The 23,805-nt window shown below is 48.4% G+C and overlaps 1 protein-coding gene across 1 annotated transcript in view; it reads right to left on the bottom strand.

The window, feature by feature from the left end:
- The window catches only part of EFTUD2 (elongation factor Tu GTP binding domain containing 2), a 511,582-nt gene that overhangs the window by 32,510 nt on the left and 455,267 nt on the right, over window positions 1-23,805 (bottom strand). The window contains exons 21-27 of the mRNA XM_069634260.1: window positions 18,661-18,747; window positions 18,286-18,412; window positions 17,959-18,046; window positions 12,534-12,652; window positions 11,813-11,907; window positions 11,082-11,235; window positions 10,395-10,502 (exon numbers count right to left, since the gene is read on the bottom strand). Coding sequence (XP_069490361.1) covers window positions 10,395-10,502; window positions 11,082-11,235; window positions 11,813-11,907; window positions 12,534-12,652; window positions 17,959-18,046; window positions 18,286-18,412; window positions 18,661-18,747 — 778 coding nt within the window. The remainder of the gene's footprint in view (window positions 1-10,394; window positions 10,503-11,081; window positions 11,236-11,812; window positions 11,908-12,533; window positions 12,653-17,958; window positions 18,047-18,285; window positions 18,413-18,660; window positions 18,748-23,805) is intronic.

The raw sequence follows: 23,805 nt of genomic DNA, 5'->3' as shown, positions 1-23,805 counted from the left end.
GTCCCTCTATGAAACAGCTCAATAAAAACATTTTCCGAACAACAAAAAGGGAGAAAAAGGACAATTTGTTTGCGAGGCTACAACATGTTGAACCTGTTGTACGATTAGCAGAAAGCCATTTATCTAGATGTACAATCTTGGGAGCTCCACTGCCAGATTGAGAGCTTCAGGCACAGTGTCAAATGTTTCCATTGGTCTGCTGTAGAAATCACTGGCAGCTGAAAGAACTAAAATGTGGTATTGAAGATATCTGCAATGGACAGAAAAAACAAAGCTCACTGGCCCACCTATGGACCATTGCTATCACCTCACTGCGTTACATTCTTTGATGGACGACCTCTGAATTAATGGATTTTGGGAAAAGGAAGACTGTAATCCTAACAACCCTTTCTCCAGAAACCCAAAATGTTTTTCTAAGGTTTTTTGAAATCCACCAAGTAGAGGTTCTGAGAAGCCAATAAAGGTGCAAAATGTTTACGCTCAAACCTTTGGCAAAATTCTCAAAGGTAGTGTGACTGAGCAATCAGGCTTAGACTCAGGAGGGCATAGGTTTGGTTTGTAGTGCAGTTAACAAGAGCAAATTTGGTTACAGAATAGGCTGTCCACAAAGTATTATTAAACACAATAAAGCATCAAGTTCAGCACACTACTAGTGTTGAAAACCCATAATTAATATGTGTGCAACCACAGTTTTGTAATTGCATAGCGCTTTAGGATTCTGAAGGCTTCACTTTGCTTCAAAAAGTCAGGACAGGATAAAAACAGAGCAGAAAGAAAGAGGTTCCATAGGAACTATAGAGGGAAAGTTGCAAAAAGAAAATCTTTCATAACATTGCTTTACTTAACTTGCTATGCGCATCTATTTTGGGGCACCAGCAGTCCCTAGGTCGATCAGTGCAGGGTAACTGTCCTCCATTATGAAAATCCCCATTTGTTTTACACTGCACATATCACCTTACAGTCAAGTACGGCAGCAAAACGTTGTATCCTGTTCTTTCTTTTTCATAACTTTATGGTTACTTGCATGATGTGTCCAGGACAGGCTGGTGGCAGTCGATATTTTTTTTAGTGTTTGTTTTCATTCTTGTGTGCACTTGGCATTTTACCACATAATTCCTTTTAGAATAAACACATGCTTTAAAATGGGCATGCGACATGAGATTGTGCCTTGCCTATCTTGTTGTTTGGCCTTCGTCCTGCCCTCTCGGGCCGGATTTACCATATATGGTAAGCCCTTTCCCAGACAAAGATTCAATTTTCCTGGGAAAACAGCAGTATGTTTTTGTGGCCGGATGTAGGGGCTGGGACGGTCTGGTCCTGGTCGACATCCTGGCTGTGTGTCTGTTGCTGGGCAGATGTGAAGGCCAGAGATTGTCCATAATTGGACAGCGCCTGCCAGTTTTAATGGTGGCTATCCTTACCATTGGTGGACATGGGGCGACTCCAGCTCGAATTTAGGATAAAAGCAGCCATTCATCAGATCGTCAGAGCCAAGACCTCCCATGAAGAGGAGCACCCTGCTGCAGCCAACCAGTATTGTATTTAACCATCCGGCAAAGCCCTGCTTCTTTGCGGATCTCCAGAGGGCATTCTTCAAGGCATCGACCCCTGGACAGTTCGCAGCAACACCCCTGCTTGAGGATCCTGCCCTTGGAAACCTTCTGAGGTGTCCAGAACATCCTGTGATCTGGCCAGCTTCCCTTCCTGGGCTACTTCGCTGTAACCTTGCTGCAGTAGCTGCCGGTCTAGGGATTACGCAGCCCCTCAATTTATAGAACAAGTGGCCTTCTCCTGCTGTTGCAGCTCTCCACAACCAAGAGGGGTCATGCAGGACCAGCGTCTTTGTTTCTGCCAGGAGGTTAGACTGCGGCGGCCATCGCTGTTCTCTGCCTGCATCGTGGTTGCCCTGTCTCCATCATGCCAATGGTCGTTCAGCCGATGCACTGTCTTGCCAGAGCGCAAAACCGCTGACTAGCCAAACTTAAATCCTGCAGCCAAAAGTGACCTCGGCACCAGAGACCACTCAGCCAACGGAACCAAACACAAAGTAAGTGGGTCAAGCCAATTCAAGAGCTGCACGAGTGATCCCTGAGAAAATGAGTACTGGGGGTCAGTTAAAATACCGGTTTTAACCACCCTACATTCATAAGGTTTACCAGATGCAAAGTCCTTATTTTACCTTTCCGTTGCCTGACCGCAATTGGTGGCGTTCTGGTCAAGTACAGCCTTTTGGACTTCCCCCTAAGGTGATGGACTGGTAGAACACCTGCTAAGAAATGTACTTCCACTAGTCCTAACTTCTGAAACGCTTACAAACTTCCTGTTGGCTTTGCCAGCACTTGATCAGCACACTTTAAAGACTCTTAGCCACCTGCAAACGATATCATTGGGACTTGTGATCTTATGGGCACTAGGCCGCATCTCTTCTACCAAGGGGAGGATTTCTAAAGTGTAGAACCTTACATTTATAAGGCAGTATATTGGGTTTTAACACTTTTATATTTATCTATCACTTCTCAAATAGGCTTAATACTTACCTTGTAATTTCCATCAGTTATTTGCTAAATTAGTGTTCCATTGCCGATCTACACTGTTTAAAATTAAAATGTTGGTGCTCTGTAGCCACAAGTGAAAGTGTAGTAAAATATGTTTAGTGATTTACAAACCTGTGATTTTTGACTGACAGGCTTGTGCAAGCCCTAAATAAATAGAACTGTATTTATATACAATCTGCCCAACTTGTGTTATTAAGTGTGCTGTGTGTGTGTGCTTAACTGAATCCTTCACCACTCTCATGCCCTCCTAAATCTGGGCCTTGCTGTTCAGTAATACTACCCAGATAGTTTGTCTAGACATTAGTGTATTTCCCCGTTCATCAGAACAAGGTTGCCTCTCCCAATTGGTCCACTGAGCCGATTCAGAAAATCCATCTTAACAATGGGGGCACCATTTGCATTTGAGGGTTTTATATAGCGTAAGCTTAGCTGGGAAGCAATGGAAGCTTTACGGGTCCTCGAGATTAACGTGTGGGCGACATTTACAGTATGTGGCATGGGAGGTTGTGGGGGGTGGGACCTTCTGCAATGCAAGGAGCCTACGTGGCACTATTAAAAGCTAAGGGAGGAAAGTTGCAAAAATAAAAGCTTCACTTATAGTGACACTGCTAGTAACCTCACCAGCGAGAATTACCACTGAGTGAAGGAACAAGTTACTTACCTGTAACTGTTATTCTCCAGCATGGGTCTGGCATGGATTCACATGCTCATGAATATATTCCCCGTCGTCAGGCTGGGTATCCTCGGTAAAGAAGAAATCAGTATCAGTTTCGTTTCTGATCTGTCTTTCTTAGTAGTAACCAATCACTGGTCTCAGGGTCAGGCTGCCACCAGCCAATGGCTGCCCTCTCCCTAAGCCCCGCCCCTGGCGGCCATCCTCAGATTTGGTTGCACGTAAAGTGGCAGTATTACCAAGTGAAGAGACGCGGAGGGGTAGGAGGGAGGGTTCGCATGTGAATCCATGCCAGACCTATGCTGGAGAACAACAGTTACAGGTAAGTAACTTGTTCCTTCTCCAGCATGGGGTCTGGCATGGATTCGCATGCTCATGAATATAAGAATACATAGCAGTACACACATGCACAACCACGGGGGGTGGCAAAGGCGCAACATTAAGCATTACATAAACTCAACATTAAGCAACTCTTACCTCCTCACCAGGCCCACCTTCATGCGAACAGGTTGCCCAGCACTGCCTGGCCAACTCTGGACTCCTCCCTGGAATCCCGGTCGACGCAGTAGAAGGTGTGCGTCGACCTCCACGTAGCAGCCCTGCAGATGTCCCAGCGATCGCTCTGGTCGAATGGGCTCTCAGACGCCCGGGCAACGGTCGGTTTGCCAACTGGTGAGTGTGCATAATGCAGCCGGAAAGCCATCTGGAAATGGAAGCCTTCGAGAGAGCCTTCCCTTGGTTCACAGGTCCAAAGTTCACAAAGAGCTGTGATGTCTTCCGAAAACTCTTCGTTCGATCCACGTAGAACTTCAGCGCTCTAGCTACATCCAGCGAGTGCAAAGTCCTCTCGGCCGGCGACGAAGGCGACGGGAAGAAAACTGGTAACACCAAGGGCTCGTTGAAATGGAAGTCCGACGGCACCTTGGCCATGAAGGAGGGGTGCATCCTCAGCACCACCCTCGTCTCGTGAAAAGTCAAGTGTGGAGGCTTCCAGGAAAGGGTCTGAATCTCTCCCACGCGTCATGCAGAGGTGATGGCCACAAGGAACGTGGTCTTCCATGACAGGAACTTCAACGGTGCCGAATGCAAAGGCTCGAATGGCGGGCCCATGAGCCTGGTCAGCACCACGTTGAGTTCCCACGCCGGGGCTGGAGCCTTCACCGGCGGGAACGATCGGAACAGTCCTTTCATAAACTCCTTCACCAGGCGATGAGACCACAGGGATGACCGTCCTGCAGTTCTGGTGTATTGGGAAATCGCTGCCAAATGTATCTTGATGGAAGCATGAGCTAGTCCAGCTTTGGCCAGCGACATTGTAAGTACGGTAGCACTTGAGGGGCCGTAATCCGTAGAGGGTTAATCTTCTGTGCACGGCACCAGACAGAGAACCTCTTCCAATTGTGTCCGTAGCACTTGAGAGCTGAGGACGCCCTGGCCTTTGCAAGAACCTCTCTGCAGTCCGCTGGGATATCGTACTCTCCAAACTCTAGTGCTGCAGGAGCCAGGCCTGCAAGTTCAGCAACTCCGGGTCATGATGAAGGATGGCGCCTCCTTCTCTGGAGAGAAGATCTGCGTCCGTCGACAGTTTGACTGGTGAGGACGCTGACAAGTCCAGACGTTCCGGGAACTAGATCTGCCTCAGCCATGCCGGTGCGACGAGGATCATCCTGCACTGGGACCTCTTGAGCTGGTTGACGAGTCGCAGTAGCAACGGCAACGGAGGGAACGCATACAGGAACAGGCCGTCCCAGGGGAACGAGAAAGCATCGCCCATGCTCCTCGGCTGGGGAAACCTGCTGGCGAACCTCTGGCACTTGGAGTTCGTCACCGTCGTGACCAGGTCAATCTGGGGTTTGCCCATTGTTGAAAGAGTCGATCCACTTGATCCTGACGCAGTTCCCACTCGTGGCACGAGCACAGCTCCCTGCTGAGCGAGTTGGCAATTGTGTGGTTTGTCCCTGCCATATGAAAGGGTACCAGAAACATCCCCTGGGCAACGGCCCAGTGCCACAGATCCTGGGCTTCCTTGGACAGGGCTGGGGATCTTGTTCCTCCCAGCTTCCGGATGTAGAACATTGTGGTGGTGTTGTCGGTGAAGATCCTCACCACCTTGCCCTTGAGGGTCGGGAGAAACGACCTGAGGGCCCAGAACACTGCTCGAAGCTCCAGTATGTTGATGTGGAGCATCCTCTCCTCCGGGAGCCAGAGGCCTCTCGCGTGAAGATCTCCAGTGTGTGCTCCCCACCCCTCCAGGGAGGCATCAGTCAACGTCACCTGGTGTGCTGGGGTCTGAAAGTCTGTGCCCGCCGTGAGATGCACGCGGGTGCCCCACCACCGAATTTCTTGGCGGAATAACTCGCTGAGCGAGATCTTGTCCTCGAAGCTGCCCGTCGCTTGCCTCCACCGGGCGTCGAGGAACTCCTGTAGAGGGAGCATCCGAAGCCTTCACAGGCGCACCAGGTAGATGCACGAGGACATCATCCCAGGAAGGGACTTGATTGACCTCACCCTGGCCACGTCCGTGGCCAGCAGACGCTGCACCTTGCCCAGGATGGCCTTCGTCCTTTCCTCCGATGGCGAGGCCAACAGCGCTACTGTATCGAGCCTGGCTCCCAGAAACAGTACGACCTGCAACGGAACCAGGTGGGATTTGGGGAAGTTGATGGAGAATCCCAGGTCCGTGAGCAGCCGGACGGTCTTTGCTGTTTGTTCGACGGCGAGTTCCCTTGTTCTTGCTCGGATGAGCCAATCGTCCAGGTAGGGGTAGACGTGGATCCCCTACAGGCGCAGCCGCGCCGCCACTGGTGCTAGGCACTTGGTGAATACCCTGGGCGCCGACTTCAATCTGAATGGGAGGGCCTTGAACTGGTAGTGACGTCCCCGGACCACGAGCCTGAGAAACATTCCGTGTCCTTTTAGTATTGGGATGTGAAAGTACGCATCCTCCAAATCCAACGACGATAGGAAGTCGCCTTCCTCCAGCTGGCCCAGCACGTGCTGGAGGGTGACCACCCGAAACTTCTGTGCCTTCATGTATCTGTTTAGTCGACGCAGGTCCAGGATGGGATGCCATCCCCCTGTCTTCTTTCTGAGGAAGTATCTTGAGTATACCCCGGAGCCTCTTTGGGACGAGCTCGATGGCTCCTTTCTTGAGCATCGCCCTTACGTCTAACAGCAGTTGAGGGACGTGGTTTTCCTTCCCGGCCACGGGAGGAATTCGGGAGCACTTCTTTAGAAATTCCAGAGTGTGCCCGTGGGCCAGGGCATCCAGCACTCAACGGTCAGTGGAGATGGACTCCCACACGCTGACGAACTTCGTCAGCCGGCCTCCCACCGGGGTGCTTCGGTGGGGGCCCGACGCCACGGCCGGTTCAGTCTTGCTTGGAAGCAGCCTTGCCGCCTTGGCCTCCCTGGCGACGACGGCGAGATCCACCTGACTTGCCTCGTCCCCTGTAAGCTTCTTGCGATGAGGAGCGGGCCGCCTGATGGTACGTCGAAGAGCCGCCGCCGAATCCTTTGGCGGCACCCCGCTTGCCTCCAGAGTTCCAAAAGGGCGGCCGCCATTGCTGCAGAACCCCCAAGGCCCAAGCCGCCACTGTGTCAGTCTTGATGGCCTGCACTGACTCATCCACTGTCTTTCCAAACAGATTGTTCCCGTCGAAGGGCATGTCCAAAACCTTGGCTTGCACGCCTTGGCGGAAATCCGTCGCCTTGAGCCACCCCCGCAGTCTAAGGCAAACGCCATTGCCCAACTGGCGGAAACCGGTGTCGGCAATGTCCGTGGCTACCGTTATGGCGTGGTCCGATGCCACCTCACCCTCCTGTAGGATCGCCAGGGCCTCTGCCCTTTTGTCATCCGGTAGGAAGTCCAACAGGGGGGGGGGCGATCTTGTACCACAATTCCCTGTTGTAGCGGGCCACAATCGCCAGGGCGTTGACCCCCTTAATCGTCGTCGCCGCCGCATCCAGTTTCTTTCCCTCGCCGTCCGGTGGGGAAGTTGAAGATGAAGCCGATGCCCCCCCGCTTTCTTCTTGGCCGCTGCCGAAATGACCGAATCCGGGGTCAGCTGTGCCCTCAGGCACAAGGGGGCGGCATCGGGGACCCGGTACTTATTCTCATACCGGTCCCTCTTGGCAGGCGTTGTGGACGGGTTCTTCAGAAGCGCAAGTCCCTCGTCCCAGATGTCATCTAGCAGCGGCACTGCGAGGACCGTCTTCCTCTTGGCCTTGCGCCGTTGGTAGAGGAAGCCGTCCTTCTTCTGCTCTTCGGGGCAGAGCTGGAAAAGCTCAGATGCCCTGGCAATCATGGCGTGGAAGGAGCCAATTTCGTCAGGCGGGGAGGCCCGAGGAATCGGTGATGGGAGAGCCGTCCCGTCGTCACCACCATCGTCATCCGTCCCCGTCGTGGCCGTATCTGTTCCTGTGTCATCCCCAGGGACAGGGGACAGGGACAAAGGCTGAGAGGGCCGTGAGGGCTGAAAAGGCGGGGCCGGATGAATCCTCCTCCTCTTGTTCAGAGGGCTTCCCGACGGACCCGGCTCTGGGTCATCCGTCGGGGGTAGAGGCAATCTCGTCCTTATCTCTCTGCATCAGGATTGGATTGGCATCAAAATGGCCGCCGAGTTGTCATGCAGCTCAGGCTGCGACGGGCGCAATGGTTCCTCCACTGGAACCTCGTTGGCGCCACCCTCGCTCTCTTCGGGATCCTTCCCGTTGGACCGGGCCTCCTCAACATTCTTGCCGAGGCCCTCCAAGACTTCAACCAGCTCCTCCTCGGAGGCTGTGTCCGTGTCTGTAATGGCCACGCCCCCCCTCTTTTTCCACCGCGGTCTTCACGGGGGTCTTCTCGATGGGCTGAAAAAGAGGATTCCCTCTGTGGCGGCAGGGAAACTCAGGGCCCCCGAGGTCGCTTCCACTGGGGTAGCCTCCACAGGCTGTGCCAGGGCCGTAGTGACTTCCTTGATAGAGGCTTTAGCCGGGTGAATCAAGGCCTTCACCACCTTGTGCGTGCCTGCGGCCTTCACCTTGGGGGGAGGGTCACCGCCTCGCTCCCCCTCGGCTGGTTCCTTCGAGATCGACCGGGGCCTCTCCAGAAGCTTAGCCTGGTTCTCGGATTTCCTCTTCCCCGAGCCAGAGCATTGGCTCGTGGTTGATGGCACGGTGAGGATGCACCCTGCCTGGCAGCCGAGGAGCCCGACCATTCGGCACTCCCGGTGCCCGCGGACTCGCTGTGCTTTGCCTTATGTTGGGCTGTCGCCGGGGCGCCGTCACAGAATTTAGAAGACCGCTCAGACGACGACTTCTCACCTGACGGGCTCTTGCCTTCCAGCCAGTTGGCGAGACGGGTCTGACGATCCCTCATAGTCCGTTCCGACATGTTCATGCTAAATGCACAGTCCTTCTCCACGTGCGTTTTGTCTTCGTGGAGGCAGTAGAGGCATCTCGAATGCTCGTCCTCCTTGAACACATTCTGCAACTTGCATCCAGGGCAGTTCCTGAACAGCTTGGATCCGGGTGTCGAGCTTCCCTTTTCCTGGGCCATGTCCACGAGGTAGGCCTCAAACTTCTGGAATCGGCCAAGAAGCATAACTCGACAAAAACTTCACCCTTGAGGGGCGTAGAAAATTCCAAAACGGGTCCCCGTTGATCGGAAGTAGAAACGGTGGAGCTTGAGGCTCGATTTAACCAAAAAATGAGATAAATCTCTTTGAAAAAGCGCAAACGCAATAAAGTCTCGAGAGCTATAGCACGAGGACTCCCAACACTTGAACGTGTGGTAAAAATCTGAGGATAGCTGCCAGGGGCAGGGCTTAGGGAGAGGGCAGTCATTGGCTGGGGGCAGTATGACCCAGAGACCAGTAATTGGTTCCGACTAAGAAACGAAACTGATACTGATTTTTTCTTTACCGAGGATTCCCAGCCTGACGGGGAATATATTCATGAGCATGTGAATCCATGCCAGACCCCATGCTGGAGAACAGTTGAATCTACTTTAGATTTGAACTTCTCCACACTCGAACAAGTGTTTAAATGTCATTGCTTAATTGCGTCTAGAAACACGTGTGTACAGGCGCGTTATAATAACCCGTTGACGACCTTACAACATGTACATAGACCTCCCACTTTAGTGGCCTTACCTCCCTCCCTCACCGGCCCCAAAGTCTCCTTGACCCATTGGATAGCTTTTGAGGAGGTCTGTGACGCAAGGATCCACTTGAAGCATAGGTGGGAAAAAAGTTTTTTTTCTGACCAATATTCTGCCACTAAACAGAACGTTCTAAATGGGTTCACATTTTGACAAGGTATGAGCCTTGTGAAACAGTTCTCCAATTTGACACGCCCATCCCCTTGCTTCCAGACAGAGTACTGCAGTCAAATTGTCGTCACAACATTTACGTTTTGTCTGTTAAACACTGACAAATAGGTGTCAGGGTCAGTCTTATTGCTGCAAGGTTCCACAGCTTTATACGCTAGTAATCTTTCATTGCCTATTTTCACTGATGGAATATCCTCTCTTGCACAGATGTCTCTGTGTCCACTGTCTGCTGCTAGTGCAGATGTTGGAGTACCTGTTTTATAGATGCACTGATCTGCCCATGACCACCTTGCTCACGCTTACCTTGGTTTACAAATTCGGAATGACTGGAATCATTTCTTTTTTAATACTTCTTGCCGGTGTCAAATTTACAACTAGCTATTTGGTACAATGACATGATGAAAGTGCCTTGCTGGGACCACAGCAGGTTTCACCCAAGATGGGTCCAGGCTGTACACCATGCTGCATCTGAAACTCACGATTGTTTCCAGGACATGTAAAGAAGTGTTTAGGTTAGTTGGAATTTTCTTAGGTGAAAAAGCAACATTCACATAGATGGGTGGCCACACATGTCAATAACACCCTTTACTGGCATACATTTTCAAAACGCCAGCTGTCAAGTAAGCGTTGACATGGAGGCCTGCTCTTCAACATACAACATATATTAAGCATTGAAACCAGAACTGTAGAATACCATGGTAACTCTGGAATTGATAGCAGTACAGCAAAACACAGACATATGCACTATAACCTAATGCCTGGATTTGGTGCTGGCTAGCCAGCACACTATGGTATCTTAGCCTTGATCCCAACCCAGACATCTGGGAATGGATGCCAGCCTTTTTCTTACCTTCCTACGCCTGGTCTTGATCATGAACTCTCTGGCCAAGTGGGGTGCGGGCTGGGGCTCCAGGGGTCGGATTATGATGCTCTTGTCCAGAGGGTCACCAGGCACAATCTAGAAGTCAAAAGGTGAACGCTGTTGATGTGGGAGCCACTAACACACAGATAGTCAAGGTGTGGTTGTAAATGAAAAAATGCAGCCAGCAATGGCATTTGTTAGTTTATCACACGTACAGCTAGTGAAGTCACATACAGCTTTTAGAGAGGGGTAGTCTTTACAGAGTATCTGAGGGCTATGGTGTATAACCAATGACTAGTTCTATTGCAAAGGAGTGCATGGGAATCGATGCTAATGTACCTACTTTCCCACCCTCAGGACCCAAGTCAGCGGGTGATGAAATGAGCCCATTGGCAAAGGAAGAGAGTGGAAGATGTGGCAGGGATAATAATGCATGGGGCTGCGGTAGACACAGAAGGTGGCACATTTATAGAGGTTTAAGGAATGGTATAGTGGGTGTTGGATCAATGGCACAAGTCCAAAGTGTGAGAGTATGAGTTCTACCAACATAGATTGAGAGTGTGAGGTTCCAACATTGGTAGAAAGGGAGAGGAGCAAACAACCAGTAACAGGTGATTTGATAACGTATACACCACATAGGACATACCAAGGTCACCTCCCATTACACTGACTTACCTGCCAATGGTGGAAGACCGACAGTGAGAAGGCCTGCCCCTGAGTATGGGTTCTCAGGTCCGTCTCAAACCCAAACGAGTCAATGGCTGGAATGAAGGCTTTAATGGTATAAAGAGGGGAACCTGGTATGGGTGCATCCTGAGTAACATGACCCCTGAAAAATATAAAAGATTACGAACATAAGCATTGTACTAGGCACACACAAAAAGCATGACAACAAAATGAACAGCACAGCAGGAAGACCAGGGATGGGGCATGAGCAGCAAAGACCTGGAGCAAAAACATCAGAGGGGTGGAGGGTGCAGAGGAAAAGGCGGAGAGAAGGGGTTGGGGAGGGGGACAAAAAAAAGACTAGAGAGTGGATGGGAATAGCAAACAGACCGGAGGGTGGGAGGGGGGGTGGAGCGCAAAGTGAGCAGAAAGGCCAAAGGCACAGGGAGCATAAGACTGCGAAGAGGGTGCTCAGCAGAAAAAGACCGGGGGGGAGGGGGGGAGGCAAGACCTAAAAGAAGACCAGCAGACGAGGAGCAAAAAGACCAGGGGGAGCGGAGAGTGGGGCTGGGAGGAAGAGGAGAGTGGGGGGAGGAAGAGGAGAGTGGGGGAGAGGAAGAGGAGAGCCGAGAGCGAGCGGGGCAGAGACTAGGAAGAGGAGAATCAGTGAATAAGAGAACTATGATGTTTAAAGGGGATAGTATCATAACAAAAGACCAATAGTCTGTAGAGGAGCGTACCTGCGCCTGGCGAGAACGGTGTACACTGCAGACACACAATCAGCTGGAGCTTGCACCTCTACAAAGTAGTATGGCTCCATCAGACGGGGAGTAGCCTACAACACATGAGGAAGAAAATGCACAATGGTATATATAGTATAAAAATGGTACTCAACAGAGCCACATCAGAAACACGAAAAAGGTTTGGAAAGGTGTGATATTGTCACCAGATAGACAACTGTTCGAAGGAAGGCGGTAGGGAGAGGAGGTTTCCCGGCTAAGAGGCAAAACGGTATAACCCCATGAGTTTTCACTGCCCAGCTACATGACATGTCAGTTACAGATGTGCAAATCAAAGCCCAATAACTATTTTGGTAACATCAAATTTACCTGGGATTGTGATTTTTATTATAATCGCTTTCAGAAAATGGCAAGATAAAAGAAATGTGTTTTCAATAAAACCTTGTAAGCAAAGGTAGCCAGGATAACACATGGACGGTAACAATGGATTATAACAGCGTTTTCCAATAGTAGATAATTTTACAAATTATTGTTGGTTCCTTAGTGCACAGTGCCATCATGTGGCAGTCAGAGTAATTGGTCTTCAAATAGTGAGGGAAACTGGTAGCGCATTTGGAGTTTAAAAACAAACATAGGATATGCAGAGAGCGCACCAGAGGGCCAACTAGAGGCATGGTCGGCCAATGGCCTTGGGAGGATTTGAAAGAAGTTTCCTGCTTACCATGAGGAAGGCAGAGTACACAACTCGTCGAGCGGTGGGAATTATCTGGCCACCTCCGCGGTGTAGCGGCTCCTGAGCAATCACAGCATCAAGGATCTTAAACTTCACATTGCGAATCACTGTGGAAGCACAAACGAAAGTCGTTCAGGAATAACAAGCCTCTTGGAACACGGCTGAAATGTCACCGGTAACAAGACCATTGCGCTTCAGTCCTCATCACCAGAAATGCTGAGCTAGTGCTCACAGGATCTCGCTCACCTCCAGAGCTTCCATGAGGTGGGCATCATGGCGGAGATCACGCTTCACCAGCGCGTTAAGACAGGATGGCAATTACTTTAACTAATCACTTTGTAATCAGCAGCACATTGTTCGATGTGTCAATGTTTAGGCAAACGGGATTGTGTTCAGTGTATTCCCATTTGAAAGGCCACACACAGCTGCACTTGCATACCAAACCAGTGCCATCTTCCAAAATAATTAAAGTGAGTCACAAAGTGAAGCAACTTTTTATTTAGTTCATATCCGTGATGTCTGACAACCAAATGGTTTGCTTTGTTGCAGACATTCAAATAGTCTCAACATTATGGATAACAAGCTGCGAGCCTGTGCCAGCAATAACCATAGACAGGCGATCCCATGATTTCATTAAGTGACTAAGCCCTGAAAGTCCAGTGGTAAAACAGATTTTTCAGGTTCACATTACTATTTGCCCAACACCTTTATACAAGCACTTGTAGATTGTCTGGTTGCAATGTAAGTGCAACCACATTTCCCCCACTCTCAAAGAACTACACTGGTTACCCCCCGAGCATTGCATCACCTGCAAGAAAGCCTGCATTAGCATTAAACCTCTAATGGCCAAGATGCCACCATACTTAGCTGAAAACATCACCACCTCAAAATGTCAACTCAACACAAAGAGCCAAGATATTGGCAGACTGGAATCCTGGAAGTGCAAAAAGGAAAAGAGCAGAAAACAACAATTCTCCTGCCATGCCTCCACACTCTGCTTCAACCTTCCTGCTAACATCAGGCTGGCTCCCCACCCTCCTGCGAGTCATGGCAAAGCTGAAGATCCTGGTCTTCAAGGAACACTTCACCAACAATCAGAACCAGAGACTGACAGGACAATCCTTCCACCCTACTATATTCTACTCCGCTTTTGTGGAGTATTGCTGAGAGCCCTTTGGGCTTTTCTTTCATCTTCTTTGTGAAAACTAATGTTCCCAAGGATAGGGGGATACTTTTTATCCTTCTTAACTTTTCATTTGTGAGATCAGCACACATCACCCTCTATGGAGTGCTAGGGGGATACCTTGTATCCCCCTTTCTTAATGCTAGTGTAACATGTCTATTAGAGTGACAAACATACCTAAATAGCTGGTGGCAGTGGACGTCTTCTACCAACTTTTGTTTAATTGTTACTTGCAGGCTGGCTTCCGAGCTGTGGTACTGCACACAGGGGTCACCACTGACCCAAAATGGAGGCCCCTTTCTTTTTCCGCCTTTTCTTGTGTGCTTGTCCTTTCTTGGTCCTTCTTCTGCGTCCTGGATTGGGGGAGTTCCTGGCATGACCTTTGTCTTTGGCAGTCATCCTTTGTGAAGCCTGCCAAGGTCCCAGTGTGTCTGTGAGGACAGGAAGCAGGGGAGGAGTCTAAAGCTTTGCTGTTCTTTGTCTTGTCTGATACCTGTATGGAACCAGTCTCAACTGGAAGGTTGGCTGTCCTGAAAAGACAGCCACCCCCCAAAGTTTGACTGTTGCATGACTGTTGATAGGCTGGGATCCTGGATAAAAGGCGACGATCCTGAGGCAAAAGACAAGTCGTCCACGGGAACAGAAGAACCGAAGAAGACGACCAGCGAAGCCTGCAGAACCTTAGCTGAAGTACCATTGCTCAAATCGACAGGGAAGCTCTGAAGAGGACGACTTCCTCCCTTGGACTGGTGGGCATAATCAGTCCTACGACAATCTGCAATTTGAGCCATCCCACGACATGCTGCAACTTTCCTGGGCTGCAAACTGCCAATACCCTGGAACATGCAATCATCTTGCAGTGCATCGTAGACCGACTGAGCATGATGAATCCTTTGCGGAAATAACCCTCTCTCGACTGCTGCTATGAAATCCCAACCAGAGGTTCTTCTTTCGTCACCATGACCAAGACACAAGAGAATGGGTCCACCGCTGCTGCATCGTGAAGGCGTTCAGCTGCAACTTCTTCATTACTCCTAAGGTACAGTGGGAATCAGGGAAGTACTTAACTAGAGTCTTTCTGTTGCTTCAATGTTGCTGAAGTGCTGATTCCAGTGTTTGGGTGTTCACCCATACCGTTTGCCCAGGCCTAAAGCTTGGGCGCATACAGGGAGCCTTTCCCGAGGTCCATGAACTCGGACCAACAAAAGCTTGCTACTTACTTGTAATTGAACAATCCTTTGGAACTTTGCCTTTTCTACAGCCGTGCCTTACCTACTTTACCTCCAATCTGAACTCATACCTAGATAGGGATTGACTACTAAAGCCTTAATTCCTCTGAAAATTATTACACATCTTAAAAAGTGCGTACCTGCTAATGTTGGTGCTGTTCATACATTTTGTTCCAACAAAAGAAAATTTGGAATAACTAACAGTGGTTTTACCTTACCCGTGAATTGCCTTCAATAATAAGTCTTTACACTGTGATTTACTTACCTGAATTTATGGCATTGGTTTTCTATTGCGTTTTATTAGCTGTAGCTTTATCTCTGCCTTGTGTCTATAAAATAAATATATATTTTAATAGAACTAAAAGTGTTTCTTTGGGCCCATATATATGCTAAGTTCTTTGTACTTACCTACCACTCTCATCTACCTCCTAAAATACGCATGGCTGCTCTGCCATACTACCAGAACCTTGAGTAGTACAGACTTCTACTAGACGTTGGGTCTCTGTATAGCAAGCGGATAGTTTTATAAAGGCCTACCATAAGTGGACTTTATCAAAACTGCCCTAACAATGGGCAGTGCAGATCCCTGTCCCACATGAGAAGTGACACTTCACATAATTCTGCATATCCTGGCACAGCAAAGTTAAGCTAAATCATGCTATGTCAGATTGTTCTACGCCAGAGCCCACAATTTGTAGTCAACTGCTGACACCGCAGAGACCCTTCGATCCTAGTGCCAGCCCGCTTTAGAAGAGACTGCGATATCAAGCAGGTGGCCATGCACCAAGAACTAGCAACTGAGAAAGTCAACTACGCAATAGATCTCATTCAAGCATTACCATGCCGGTACATACAAATACAAGTGTGCACGTCTTTTAAATCAATCAAGTTTTGGGCATTGTCACTGAACCAATGTGCTTTAAAAGGCAGCATTTTCAACTCATTTGACACAAGCTCTCACACGCATTCCTCAGGTGACGATGGAAAGGGGCTGCTATGAAAGACACTTTAGCCACCCCACAAAGTCACTAAAGATGGCCCTCCCTCACCATTGGAAGTGCCCTTCACTCAAAGTTTGGGTCCTGTTGTGCTTCTTGCGAGGATCACTTTTCAAGCGCGGGGTTCCTCCGCTGAAGCTGTAGGTATACACGTTTTCAGTATGGAGCGTGTAGGTTCAGCATAGTGAAATATGGTTACATTCTTAGAGCATACAATATGGGGATGCAGAAAACACGCAGCTTCCACTTGTGCTTGGACTGTGGGTAAACCCCCTTGACAAAGCTAGAGGAGGTCTTTGGCATAAAAATGAAATGCAGAGAACTGTACTCACATTATTTTGGTTGTTACTCCAACTTGACATGCAAGTGAGGTTACTGGTCGTGATTTCATTTACTGCAAAGCATGACAAGTTTATTAAAATGCCCAGGAACACAGAACCGTTGATCACTGAGACATAAATGTCTTTCACAAGGCTGTAGTTCAATCTGAACAAAGATTCAAATCCACATGCCTTCTGACCCAAGTTCCCTATGCACAACACCCTGAAAGAGTAATCTATGTTCTAATGTGCAAGAGGTACCAGTGCCACCCAGCTATCAGTTGCATTTAGAAGTGTGCCCAATAGACACTCTGGAAAGTTGCATCTAGAAGTGTGCCCAATAACCTCGCTGTGAATTTAGTAGGGTTCCCAATAGACACTCTATGAAAGTTGCATTTAGAAGTATGTCCATTATCCCCTCAGTGAAATATAGAAGTGTACCCATAGCCTCCCTGAGAGTTGCATTTAGAAGTGTGCCCAATAGTCTCTCTAGTAAATTGAATTTAGAAGTGTTCCCAACACCCTCTCTGGAAAAGCCTCTCTGAAAATTGACTTAATAGTGCGCCCAGAAGCCTCTACGTAGAAAATGGAATTTAGAAATGCGCCCAATAGCATCGCTGTGAAGGTTGCATTTAGAAGTGTAACCAATACCCTCTGTGAAAGTTGATTATAGAAGTGTATCCAATAGACGCTCTGTAAAGTTGAATTTAGAAGTGTTCCCAATAGTCGCTCTGTGAAGTTGAATTTAGAAGTGTTCCCAATTGCATCTGTGAAAGTTGACTATAGAAATGTATCCTATAGACACTGGAAAGTTTCATTTATAAGTGTGCCCAATATTCTCTAGTAAACTGAATCTAGAAGTGTGCCCAATAGCCTCTCTGTGGAAAACTGTATTTAGAAGTGCGCCCAGTACCCTCTCTGCGAAAGTTGCATTTAGAAGTGTGCTCAGTGAAAGAGCATATAACCGATCATACCACACCACCATGCTTACTCTCTCCTTACATCACCACTCAACTAGAACACAGAGATACTATGACACCATTCGGTATAACTGTTCTCATACCAACATTCCGCCGCTTACTCAACATCAATCTATGTAATCTATGTAATCACTGCTGGTTCCACACCCCCAGCCAGGCGTTTTCCTCAGGCCTAACGCAGCCACATCCGTTCCGGATAAATCCTGCCAGAACAAACACATTCTCCTGATCTCTCAACCACCACACCTACCGCTAAGAAGCAGCTATTACACGAGTACCGCACGAGCTGCACACATACCCGGTGCTCACACGCACCTTTGACTCTCCCTACTCTCTCTACTGATCTGAACTTCGGTTCCCAAGGGCGTTCAACCTACAAGCGCCTTCAGACCATACCAATGGTATATAAGGCGCTATATAAGTGCAAAATAACATAACATAACATCTTAAAGACATGATTTTAAAATATAGAATACATTGGGTACAGCTACACAATGGTAACCCAAGCCTTACCCAGATAGAGAGAAAGGGGCTAATGGGATGTGCCCTGTGTAGCTATGGAGTAAGCAGGTTTTAAGATGATCCCAGTCTGAAGAACTGAGTGTTGCTTTCAAATAATGCCTACTTACGATCTACGGAACAGCAGCCAGGATAGCTTGTTAGTGACATTGAATTATGCTTTTCAGAGAGACAATTTACTCACGCTCATCACAGAGGGGACCTTCCCTTGTTCCCCACTGGAATCCCTGAACGATGCTGTCTTTTACAGAGCCCAACAGGGCCTTATCCACCTGAGTAAAGACAAAACCACCATTGAAGGAAACACATTAGGAGCAGAATCACAGTCTATGCAAGATGGACAACACAGAGCATAGGAAAAAGTTCTTCTGAAAAGAGAACAATAGCAAAGACCAGGCACAAGGTCATTCTGCAATCAAACAATATAAGTGCACAGGAAGCAGTGTCAAATGAACAGACTTGGATGTACCGGCTGTTCCTGGCTACATTCGACTTCTCCACAGTTTCATACCTCAGATGGCAGCGTGTCGTCAACCAGAATGTTGGGACCAGTGGCATCAGGTCCGAAGGCCCAGATAGAACGGGCCGCCAGAAGATCCCAGTCGTACTTTGTCTGGAAGAACTCGCCCAATTTCTTTCTAAAATGAAATGAAGGTGTAGGTCAAAGATCATCATCCACTATAACCGAGCACATCATTTATCCAGAGTCGCACACCCCTACCTGCCCCCGCCACCCCTCTGGCTCCTGCTCTTCCGTCTATATGCGGACCGTTACCACTAGTAAGAGACATCAAGGCCAATCACCTGAAACCATGGTGGATTGACAATGCATTCAGTCACCCCAAACATCCGTCTTGGTCATGTATGCTCTGATCACAAGGCATACCTGTTCCAGGTAATCTGCACCACTTCGTTCTCTATGTCCTCAGCCAGCCCCTTCTCCAGTGGCTCTGCAATCATTGTGATCTTATTTCTGAGTGGCAATGGAAACAAACAAATTCAGAGATACTCCCAGAAGGCAATCTGATGCAATTACTCGGTTTAGAAGGAACGCAGACATGAAGTACAGTGGCATACCCAAGTTTATTTCATTTAGGTGCTGTATAGAATTAGCATGGCACGTTATTACTAATTGAGAATACTCGCAGAAACACTGCAGGCATACAGAAAAGAAGAAACATAGCATTTAGATCGCTACATTACAGTTTGACTATTTTCCACCAGTGGGTTTAAGATGGACGGTCATCTGAAGACATCTCATAGTATACTATGAAGCACTTCCGATTGACCAATATTCACGTTAAGTGACTGAAAGGCAAGATCCCCCGGCATATAATCAACCTACTTCTCTCACTTATTAACACAGCTACAGACCCAACTTTGTCTCCACCATCACCATGGATGTCCCTACTCTGACTGTTATTTGTTAATTGGGGTCAGACGTGCCTTTTGTAACCTATATGTAGGGTTATTGCCGTGGTGGGGTTCTTTGGACAGTTGGGACTGGAGGAGCAAGTCGGTGGAACACGTACCCTGCCACCACGGTAGCTTTGAAACTGCAACGGTCTTTTTCTCCGCCTCCTACACGTTTTCTTCAGCAGAGAAGTGGCTTCTTCTCATTTTGTAAAAATTGTTTGTACAATAAAAAAAAAAGGTAATTCTTCATAGATAGGAAGTAGAGACGTTGATACAAACACTGTAAAACAGCACCTAGTGTTACAGGGACAGGGACCTAACCCTTCCCCTATCAAGGGATAAGAGGTAATCCCACGTAACCTGTAGCAGAAGATCTACCAGGGTGTTTGCCAGAGCCAGTCCTGCCCCAGAGGCAGGGTGAGGGAGTTGCAAAGGCCCCATTCTCTGTTCCGTCCACATGTAGCTGGATACAAGTGAAAAGTACGATTGCTCAAAAAAGATTTTATTTAGGCGGCTTTCCACCCAGACTTCAATGGCACACCCTTTCTTTTTGCCTTGTTTTGACTGCGGACCTGCCTGTTTGGAGGCAGTTAAAGCCTTCTGCTTTACTTATCTTGCTTTGTGCTCACTTTTATAAGGAAACCTATCAGTCCACAGGTTAGGTAGATTTTCTTCTTGTGTGAAATTCTCCCCACTTTGAGAGTTCCCGCGCATCTTTGCTGGAAGATTAGATTTTTGGATAGATGCTCCTGCGCGAGTAGGAACCTTTTTCCACGCATTAATTCTTTTACTCTAACCATGGGAACCCTTTTTACCTCTTTTTGGTACCCATTTTAATGGAGTTATGCTATCCTCCAACTTTTCTGGCAACTACAATTTATTATTGCAGCACACAGCACTTTCTGTGCAGTGTTGCTGAGAGCTCCTTGAGCTTCCCTTTTTATTTTACCTGTGTTAACATGTTACCGGGGCAGGGGGACACCCTTTTGTCCCACATAGATTTTATTTTGCGAGATTAGCACACCTCACCTTAAGTGGAGTGCTGAGGGGAAACAAGGTCTCCCTTTTCTCGCTTTTACACTAACATTTAGTTACTGTTACAAGTTCATCCGACAGGCTGGTGGCAGCGTACCTTTTTGCACACTTTTTTGTGGACTTTTGCCACAAGCAGCTGTGACGAATCCTGGGATGTAGTCACTACTTCCGTAGGGGGAGCCCATTCCTATGAGGCCAGGGAGGTGAGGCCGCTACCCGATCGTCCCCCTGGGGGTGGTACTCAGCGGGTGGATCTCATGGGAGGGAAAGCCCCCTATGGGATCAGTGACAACTATTGTGGGAGAACACAGTATTCACATAACAGCCCCACCTCTCTTTCACCCCTACTCTCCTATCCAAACATCTCCATGTGTTCATGTCACCATTCTTCACCCAGTGCCGAGACTAAGAAGACCTTTAGAGAGCCACAACATAACCAGATCAGTACTGTGAAGAGGAGGCGCAGAGCAGCACAGAGTATCTCCCAGGACCACTATTTCCATTCTAGTGGTTCCCGACAACTGATTTGACAAAGTTCAGTTAACAGCGAGGAGGGACTTGACAAAGTGCCAAGCCCGCCCCAGAGGAACCGCGAGACCGAGTTCGCTCTGGGAAGGAGAGAGGCAGACCAGGAAGCCAAGAAAGGAGCAGTTCGCTGTCAAGCTGGTCCGTTGTGCAGTGCTGTCACGGCAAGCAACAAGGAAGACGATCCTGGCCTCCCCAAAGGTCGGCAACCATGGAGAAATGGTCCCACACTGACAAAGAAGAAGCAGGCACGGCGGAGCCGACACCGCCACTCTGAGACGAAAGCAGAAAGCAGGGGAAGCCCCACCGCAGACGGCAGGTGCACGGGACGACTCAAGACCAGCACAGACTACAAAATAAGGTACATTGATGGATGGGGAGGTGCCGGGGGCCCTATAGAGGGAAAATAACCAGGTCTGAGAAGGGCCAATTGGGGAACTTCCCCATCAATTGTTGTACTGTGTTACAAGTCTAAGGAAGGCTGGAGAAGGGAGACATTCCTCAAACACTTGAGGATCTGATAAACACGGAACTCTCTTTTTGTCCAGGGCAAGGGAGTCATTCCTCTGGACCTGGAAGAACTTTTTATTTAGTTGAAACTTAGCGTGTGAGGGTCAGAGGTAGGATGCAGACATCAGAACCCTTGCTTTTGACATCCTGAACGAGACATTTGTGCTTCTGGTTGAGGCAAGGAAAGCCTTCTTAGAGGTAGGGCAGGATAGGTTTTTCTTTTCATTTTCTCACTTGGATAAAAGTGTATGTCAACCACCATGACCCCTCAGTGTCATAGTCTTACTTCTGCACCCTTTCAGTGCCTTCGCAGCTGCGTTAACCTAAAATGGTGGTTGTCCTTTTTAAGCCCTGTTCTTGATGACTTGTTGTTTCTGGAGGTTTCTTCTACCTGCCTGGGTGGGAGATTTTTAGATGGGTCTTTTGTCAGTGGCAGGCTTCCTTTGCAAAGCCCGTCAAGACAGAGTGCCTGAAAGGACAGGAAGTGGGGGTGATGACCGAAACTCCCCTGGTCTTTGCCCTGCAGTGTGCCTGGCTGGAACCAGTGTGTGCTGGGAGGCTGGCTGTCCCTATTGAACAGTTGCCACCCACACCCTAGGTTTGAATGGATGCATGTCTGGTGATTGGTGGGCTCAGCCGGTTTTCCTGCATAAAAGGAGAGGGTCCTGGAGCAGAAACTCAGTCGACCACTGGACTGAAGATACAAAGAGGAATTTGCAGGAGGACATCCCATGCAACTTCCAAGAGACCGCCAGACCCCTCGAGTGACCACTGCCAACCCAACCCTGAATTCCGAGCAACAAGGAAGCTCTCTTGAAGACAACTTCCTCCCCTTGACTGGTGGTCCTAACCAGCATCAAGAACACCTGCATTTTGCACCATCGTTCGAAGAGTTGTGACCTTCTGGGCCTGCAATCTCCCAATACTCTGGTACATGTGCCATTTTGCATGCATGGTCTTGTGAAAAGTGGTTTCGACTGAAACCTTGTGGGTATCCCTCTGGGCTTGCAGTGACTCATTCCCGCTCCTGGACATCCCCTGAGCCAAGTCGAGGACCGAGAAACAGAGAGAAGTCTGTCAGACAACAATCGTCGCTGTCCCGAAGCCTGTAGAGGGCTCCAACAAGCCAGTGCTGTGAAGATCATCTGCTTGGCGTCCCCATGCAAGAGTTCTCTACCTTGCCTTGGGACACTTGTGCTTAGGGCAATCCGGCTAGGCAAACTGTATTCCCTTGCCAACCAGACCATCAACAACCTGCAGGGTTTTCTGCTGGACTCTTCTTCTTTGATCCCTGAACTCTGCTTTCTTGCCTTGTATTCCTCAGCCCTTGGTCACTCGTGTCCCAGTGTCCCCTCCGACTCCGAGACTCACCTAAAACAGGGTTGGACTTTCTACGGTACGCTAAGCTACATTAATAAAAATGATTAAAGTTTCTTTTCAGTTTGCATATATGTTTCAGGAGGTTTGATTATGTGATTTGTTCCCTTATTGCTATTCTAAAGTATATAACTGTGAATATTGCAATAGTTCTCCTACTATATTATTGTGTGATAGTACTTACCTTAGTTAAAAGCTACAATCTTTAGTGTATATAAATTACCTATTTTTTATATAACATCTGGCGTGTAAGAGTTTCCTTGAACTAAGTGTATGCTCCGAGTACTGTGTACCTCACTACAGCCCTCCTCCCTCCTAGACTAAGCCTGGCTGCTCAGCCATTACTACCAAACCTTTGGGTAGTTCAGGCTGAAACGAAAGGGTGTAACCCTGTTCCTCCAAGGTGGGCTTTCTAAAGTCTTGTCAGAGACAGGACTTTGGCAAAAACCCCTAACAAGTGGTGTTACAGCGATGGCATTGTGTAGTTTTGGACACACTGAAACTTGGAGATACAAGTGTTTATGGAAACCATCCTTTAAGGCTGGTCACCAAAATGTTTGTGAAAAAAGTAACTCAACAAATCAGTAATACAGAGAATACTAAGCAAGAGGCTTTTGTTTCACTGAAAGCTGAGCAACTTAGAGAGAGAATGGAGTAAGAAAAGAGGCCTCAGCCAAAAATGTACCAACATTGAACTGACCCACATGTTATTGGACTTCCAGAAATCCCAAAGTAAACCTGTATATCACCCAGACCAAATATTGATTTAAGTGAGGATTTTTAGGATGACTGATTTAAGCTCATAGTTGGATGGAAAGGAAGAAATAGAATTAGAGGAAGACTTGGAACCAGCTAGGAGGAGTCCTCTACCCCAATCTCCCATGCCTATGTCCCCACATACCATTACTGCCGAGATCCTTCTCGAGTTGGAAAAAAAAGGCCAGGATTTTGGAAATTAAGTTGCAATCAGAGTATAGAAAGCTTTAATTGAGAGAGAAGGAACTGAACCATGAGCTGGAAATGAGAAAGATGTCTTTTGGTAACTCTCCTTCACTATCAGGGTCGTCTGGTGTGAATGCTTCCAGGACCAGAAAGACTAAACTTCCCAAGGAGCTGGTGAGTAAATATGATGTGAAGTATGATATCATTGATTGGTTGAAAGCATTTG

This window comes from Ambystoma mexicanum, chromosome 13, assembly GCF_040938575.1.
Source record: "Ambystoma mexicanum isolate Mex_15411 chromosome 13, UKY_AmexF1_1, whole genome shotgun sequence".
Taxonomy (NCBI): Eukaryota; Metazoa; Chordata; class Amphibia; order Caudata; family Ambystomatidae; genus Ambystoma; species Ambystoma mexicanum.
This window is presented reverse-complemented; position numbering and strand designations above follow the sequence as displayed.